The sequence below is a fragment of the Lampetra fluviatilis genome, chromosome 9 (assembly GCF_964198595.1).
Source record: "Lampetra fluviatilis chromosome 9, kcLamFluv1.1, whole genome shotgun sequence".
NCBI classification, from domain to species: domain Eukaryota; kingdom Metazoa; phylum Chordata; class Hyperoartia; order Petromyzontiformes; family Petromyzontidae; genus Lampetra; species Lampetra fluviatilis.
The window spans coordinates 12,369,149-12,376,961 of NC_136283.1; the positions used below are offsets into that span (position 1 = coordinate 12,369,149).

Sequence of the window (7,813 nt, forward strand, 5' to 3'; positions counted from 1 at the left end):
AGCCAAGTTTACAATGGGAGCTAATTATTTTCTCGGCTCTTACTATTTTTACGATTACTGTTTTCATTTTACAGGTTAGGCCCACTGAGCTATGTAACTCTTTTTCAAAAGCAACTTGGCCACAAATTGTCCACAAATTTTATTGGCTTATCATGTGGAAATTTATAATAGCAAAATGCATTAAATGCACGTTTATAAATCTTGAGAGAAAAACTGGATGACCCGGAGTAAAATCTACATGACCACGGGAAGAACATGCAAACTCCAAATATACAGGCGTCAGGGTCGGGATTAAACCAACGACCTCCTGCATACCAGGCGAAGTAGTTCACAACTCGCTACTGTGGCACCCAGCTTATTGGATATCCACCCAACCTCTCTTGGAATGGAATTCCCTCCTATCGTCTCTTTTGCAAATTCCTCATTACAGTGCTCAATTAAAACATATATCAACTCTTATCTATTACACCTTCAATGATGCCGTTTGTTTCCAATCGTTTGGCATTTTGGCCTTTTCGACAATGTGCTCAGCAACCCAGATGAAGAAAAAGACAGTAGTAAATATCAGAGCTGTAGGATTACAATACAAACGTTTATTTTTGTCCACCCCTACGAAGGCATATTGTGGACTACCCGTTTGTTATGTCACCGTCAGTGAGAAGTCTGCGCTGTGCTTACGCTCGTGGGGGTTTTAACTGCAAAGGAAACTAATCCACTCCGCGTTACAGCCGCGAGAGATGCGTTGTGTGTGACGTAGAGGGATTTTGAGGTTTTCTTGTTGAATTCTCTCATTGCATACCAGACTGGCCATGCTGGCATTAACCAGTCTGTCACCATATCGCTTTGTCACACCTCCAACAACAATGCACAAGCACACACACACACGCGCGCGCGGATATATATACACACACACGCTGACACACCGACTTGTCAACACTCACCGATTCACGCACACTTGTCATCTATGCATCAATGCACATTTACACACACAGACAATAGCAACGACCCACCATATAGCCTGCACAGACCATTGGGGCAAGTGCTGTTAGTGGGCACAGACAGGCACCTATTAAGCCCCGTACAGCAAACTAGAGGGTTGTTGCCAGGACTCCGCCTTTGTCTCCCCAGTGCTGATGCTTCCACACCAGGTACTCGTGGTAACGCATCACGCAAACCGCTGCACCACCGCTCCTCACACACGCAAACACGTGTATGTGTGGCGCAGTGGGGGGAGTGGTGGCACAGTGGTTAGTGTGCTGCTCTACGAACCCGGTTACCCGAATTCCGTTCCCAATCACGGCCACCAAGAGCTGTGATGATTATCTGAACGAGCCCTGGACCTCCCTCGTTCGACTCAGTCTCAAATGAGTACCTGGTGCGGCCTGTAAACATCGCCACGGGGGAGACAAAAGCAGCCAGGCGTGGTGCTAACCATCCATCCCATCATGTATCATTCCGGGCTTCATTGGTGCTCACTAACAGCACTTGCCCTAACGGTCTGTTGAAGGCTATACGGGGGATATTTGTCAGTGTGTGGCACAGTGATCTGGTGACTGAGTTCAATTCCCATTTGTGACCACTAACTGTGGTGAATTTTGGAACTGGTAATGGTGGGCTTTCCCCTGGGTGGACTAAATGAGTACCTGGTGCAGTGTGTAAACATCATCACTAGGGAGACAAAGGCGGCCGGACATGATGCTGGCGACCCACCCCCTCGTGTGCCGTGCCAGCCTTCATGGGTGCTCGCTAACATCACTTGTCCCAACAGTCTGTTGTGAAGGCTATACAGGGGATCTTTGTGTTCGCATGCAGACCTGAACAAGAGCCGCAGGAAGCTCTTTGACTCCCCGCTTCGCTCCGCCTTCCTGGAGGGTGGTGCCAGCGGACGGTTACCACGACACCACGGAGAGATGGCCAGTCAGAGTGGTCGGTGGTGACGAGAGCATTACTGCGGTCACTCTGCAAACCAGCACCGTTGTTACTGGGAGATCAACGAAGCTTAACCTGGGCAAGATTTATTTAACGCTGTTAATGACCAACAAAGGACAAGGGGAAAGTCACACACTGAATGTTAAGATATTTTAGCTCACGCCTGGCTGTGTTTTGGTGCGCGCACGCGCGCGCGTGTGTGTGTGTGTAAAAAATACTGCGTAACCCACGGTGTTACGATAATACAATTAGTCTGAAAAAAATGTAAGTATCGCAACAGTGTTTTGGATAGGTTGTGACAGATATATATGTGTGAAGATGTTTAATACGGCTGGTGATGTTTTAGCATAAATGTATCTAATGTCTTGTTTTCTTTATCCGTCGAAAGGTTAAGCTGCGTTAGGTACTACGAGTGAATGTCTATGCACAAGGGATTAAACGGAGTGCCTTGTTTTGTTTCATCAACACTGTATGAGGACCAAAGTTAAAGACCAACATTGTCAAGCAAAGGGGTAGATTAGTGCTAAATCGTTGTAAAATAATGAACACGCACTATGTCCAGTCACTGGAATGTTTTTATGAGATTTTTTTACACTAAAATGTGTGAAGTTAAAACATACCGTTATTTTGTGTTGTTCTTGTAAATTACATCAGAGTACAACCAATCCAAAGGGGTTAATTTTCCCCATAACTAAGGAATGCTGCTCTTTGGACAAATACCATATTATCCAGGGCCACACATCACTCCTCCCCCACTCCCCATCCACCATCTGCCAATGGCAATGCAAATTACCGGTTAGTAGAGACAAAGGCAGAATTCTCTGACTACAATTCATTGCTGAAGGGCCTCTGCCACATATTTTCTGGACATGACCTTGTGGTTTCTTGGGTACATTCCTTGTGATAAGCTCATGCCAGCTGGGTTCTGGACCAAAAACGTGACCTCACAATTTCTTTGAGAACCACTCATCACGGGCTGCAGTCTTAACTAAGGCTGACATTTTCACGCGAATCGGCAAGCACTTTAACAGAGTAGAGACTGCCAAATACATTGCTACGGCCGCCTCTAATCTTAACATCAGAGGAGATTGTTGGACAGCTGGTTGTCTCCTTTGACCTGCTTGGTTGAATTGTTTTTGTGCAATTTTTAAGTGGGGATTTTTTTTTTATGGAATTGGATGATGATAATAACAATAATAAGCCCATCAATGAAGGGATCACGCTAGAAAGTAAAATATATATGCACGTTTACAAGCAGCAAACCAATGTTGTTCAAAGAGCACCTGAAAGCATAGTTAATATACGATACAATACCGGGCAGCATTTCCCATATATGTGTAATCCCATTTTCACGATCATGTGTCAGTGTGCAGGAATGTTAATGTGCTAGTAAAGCAGATGCTTTATTTCTCATTGGAGGAATTAGCTTAACATGATATGTAACGACGTGACATTATCACTAACGGGACCAGCGTGCCAATTGGAATGTTAATATATAATCAACGCAATTCAGCGGGGCATTCATAAAAAAAAGTATGAGACGGTAATTAATTATTCATTTTAAGAGAACAATTTACCCACCAACACCAGCCATTAAAAAAAAACCGTAGTTCACAATTTTGGCTGACTGGCTATCATCTGTGATGTTGTGCGAGATGTACGGCATGGGTTGCGCATGAAGGGAGGGTGTTCGCGGCCTTGGCAAGTGCTTGCAAGGTCACTCAAACCCTGTCCGTGCGGTGACCGTTAACCGGAGCGTCTGTCGGTGAAACACTGGCACGTGACAGCTTTAGGGTTCACATGTATTGTTTTCTTATTATTATTGCTACTACGCTTGTCTACCCAGGAAAGCCTCACTGAATCTGAAAACTTTTAACCAAGCAATAGTAGCCACAAGGAGAAGTGTCATGCACACCACACACACGCACACACGAATGTATGCAGCAGCTGATGCTGTTCGCCAAGTGGCGGTAACCATTATGTTGGTGCCAGGCTAGGTATCCTTTTAGGCCACGATAATATAGGCACGAATGCGAGAGCACACACACAATTTATTTCCAGAAGAAGGCCCATTGAAATCTCCATGGCTTCTCTACGAACTGTTATTGGGTCTTCTCCCTTGCTTAACGTCATCGAAGCAGCATGTTAATGCTATATATTAACACGCATTCACTGTAACCAGTCGAAGACCCCCCCTCCCCTGCCCCCTGCTTAGCCTTATTGTCTATAGGGGGAACGTGTTGTTAACAAGTACCTCTTAATGCTAGCACAGCACACAAGAGGATTGTGTGGACAGCACCACGCCAGACTGCCTCTTCCTCCCCGATGCTGACACGCCGCACCATACATGAAGCTGAATCGGTGCAGGGGAGGCCCCAGACAGGTTCAGACACCATGTGTCACCGATGTTAGCTTTGGTCTGGAATCGAATCAAGTTTTCTGGAATTGTAGCCCAGTGCACGACACTACTACATCACAGATCCCCACGTGACGTCACTTCGGTGCTTGTGCCAGGCTACGTGCCGTAAGAGACCATGTGATGTATCACATATCAATTCACCAGACCATTACATTGTGAAACATCATGACTGTCAGGCCAATAAATTGTGATGCCACACACTGCTCAAACATCCAATTTGCAGACCGCTCCACAGAGGGTTAGGCAGTGTGTGTGGCCTCACTGCAACGTGGACTTGCAAGCATTGAGCAGCACGACTCTCAACGAGCACTGCATTAATGCAATTGCACTTTTAGCTTGCGTTAAATACGGCAGGATGTTACTGCGGAGGCTTTCGTGGTCGTGCTCCTGTTTAGCTCCCCGTTGCTCCACGTGTTGGGAACGATGTCCGACGTCTCGCTCCCGCGTGCTGGGAGCATCTTTCAGGAAACTGAATGGGGTGGCTCACTTTCATCAGCTCACTTTCTCGGTCGATTACGACAGCGCTCATATAATCACAGGGAGAATGTGAGCCACTCCGTTCGGTTGCTGAAGATGCTCCCAGAACGTGGAGCGAAACATCGGACATCGTGCCATAACAACACGGGGTACAATACGAGCATGCATCAGAGAGCTACGCCACAATTATATTTACGATCCGCAAACACAATACTCGTTCATTTATACAAGTGTTTATTAGGTAGGGCTTTCTCCCAGTGGGGAGCGGTACGTGTAGCGGTTAGCATGCTGCGCTACAAACCCGATAATCTGAACCAGTCCTGGGCCTCCCCTAGGTCGACTCAGCCTCAAATTAGTACCTATTGGGTTGTGTAAACATCACGACTGGGGAGACAAAGGCGGCCGGGCGTGGTGCTGGCCACCCACCCCCTCCTGTGCCTTCATATGTGCTCACTAACGTAACTTGCCCCAACAGTCTGTTAAGGCTACACGGGGGATCTTTTCCTCCCAGTAAGCATAGAACATTGGACCAAAGTTGGTTCAACGGTTCCCAACACATGCATGTTTACTGGGATTACAGTGTGAGTGGAGCTTGCTTCGTCAAAAGAAATAACGTGTAATGGGATAATAAATGAATGTTTTTTTTTAATGATGCAGTTTTAAATAGGCTTTTTAAATAGGTTGTTTATAAATCAGTACATTTTTTCCCCCTCAAACAACCACAGATGTATTTATACGATTTTAAGAGCATTTCATTTTTCTTATAACCAACTCTATACTCTTCACCCATATTTTAGTGGTATTACTAAAAACAACTGTTATGAGATTTGTTTAGACGACTAACACACGGAGCTCACGTTCTCTCCAACGGCGTGCAGTACAGTGGCACACGTCCCACGAGTTTCATGGCATAAGGCTGGATACCCGTCACGGTTGAATGTTCTCATTCAACAGCTCTGAAAGAAGATAGCAAGCCCCGAGCGTCATCAGCCAGTGGCTTGATCGTTCCCTATCCGGCAGCTTTCCAGTACGCACACACGCGTGAAGTAGAACACTGCTGGAGCATGTTACCTATGAAGGTGTGTAGGTTGGTGTGTCTGCGGGACATGACAACGTCGCGGTGGGCTTTGTGTTAATCGACGCACGTTCCTGACTGTGCACACGATAATGCAAATCAATATTGGCTTTCAACAATATTCGTTCCACCTCAGACAGTAGCAAATATTCATAATAGGTTTTTGGGTCAGATCGCGTTATTTATAAATGTGTCGTAACCCTCCACCACCCGACACGGCCAAACAGTAAAAAATGTGTCACGTTTTCAAAGGACAAATTAATTGACTTCTTTAGCCCACCGGTGTGCTGAAGAGAGAATCAACACCCTGATGCTGCTCTATTTAAGACCGGAAGCAACAGGAGAGCTTCACCATTCTTGCCCGATGAAGCTGATTGTAATTATCAGCGAAACGTCGTACTACTCAAATTTAAAAAAATGCTGTTGATTCTCTCTTCAGCACACCGGTGGGCTAAAGAAGTCAATTAATTTGTCCTTTGAAAACGTGACACATTTTTTACTGTTTGGCCGTGCCGGGTGGTGGAGGGTTACGACACATTTATAAATAACGCGATCTGACCCAAAAACCTATTATGAATAATATTGGTCGCGAAAGCCTACGTGTTAAATTGAGTAGCAAATATTTTGGCCAAAATTGCTTCCTACCAATTGAACATTTGTTCGTGCTAGCTTTAGGATTTGTAACAACAAAAATATAGACGAATACAAATATTCAAAATGGGAAACGGTTCCTGAATATTCCTTCCCTCGGGGAAACCCATGTATTCGTCCCTGGAGGAACAAATATCCAGAGGAAACATTCATTTAGTGACAGCTCAATCTCAGCATCACCTCCCTTTGGGCTATATATGTATGTTGAACTTATTTCGCACCGTACGTAGCCAACCGTGCTAATATACACAACAGCTCACACCTGCTCCGTCACGCCCATAACATCGCTCATAAACATCGTCAATCCTCAGAACTCTACTAATCAAATTGCCCGCTATTTTGTGTCCGAGGCTCATTCGTTGGGGTTTAATAATGCCCTGCTACGCCACTTTGCTGTGGAAGCTCATTCGTTATTTTCCCGCCACTTTTTAAAGTAAATAATTTATTTCACGTTATGTTGAATAGTACTAACAATATCGTTTCCTTATATATATAAAAAAAAATATCCGACACTGGTTCTTACAAGTTTGCCTTTTGATGATAAAACTGCGCTAATTATTTTAGATAATGAGTCTGATGTTCATTGTGAAGTCACGGAGTACGATGCCAACCATCAATGAGGGCCGATTTAAATTACTTCCTACAATGTAAATAATGTTGTAATTAAATCATGGGCTTGGGCATAATGAAAAGATCGTCTTTATATACGAATGAAAGATATTTCTGTTCTTAACAATGCTCATTAATGCTTTATGAATGGAACGTTTATAACGCGTTATGCATTGTGTACATTGAAGAGAAATTTAATCTACTGTCACCCATTGTTTTCTAATCGTCGACTTTAAGGTATTCATTGGAAAGCGTTTGTATGCCGAGCAAAATGTCACTGTAACTTCCGAACACAAAGAGCTGTCTGTCGGTGCTTTTGCTGAAATCTTTCGTAAGATTTTTTTTATTGTGAAATAAGGGACATTTATTACATTTACACTTGAAACGATGCATTTAACTGGAGATGAGATTGAAATGCTTGTGCTATTTTCACTTCACAGTCTTAAAATAAAAAAAGGAAAGAGAACATGCCGGTGTGTTCAAAGCAATCGCCGTGTTCGCCATTATTGCTACGTACGTGTAAGCGGTTGTATTTTTTAATTACAATGCGCGCACTCCAAACTGCAGCGCTGTCCAAGTAAAATGTGTAATAAAGGACAACGTGATGTACGATGACACACCATATGGCCGTATGGCAGTAGCCAAATATTCCA

The 7,813-nt window shown here is 44.4% G+C and overlaps 1 protein-coding gene across 1 annotated transcript in view; it reads left to right on the forward strand.

Moving 5' to 3' along the window:
- The window catches only part of BICC1 (BicC family RNA binding protein 1), a 102,460-nt gene extending 94,867 nt beyond the window's left edge, over window positions 1-7,593 (forward strand). Inside the window, exon 22 of the mRNA XM_078859815.1 lies at window positions 1,813-7,593. Coding sequence (XP_078715941.1) covers window positions 1,813-1,937 — 125 coding nt within the window. The 3' untranslated portion in view covers window positions 1,938-7,593. The remainder of the gene's footprint in view (window positions 1-1,812) is intronic.
- The last annotated feature ends 220 nt before the right edge of the window (window positions 7,594-7,813 follow it).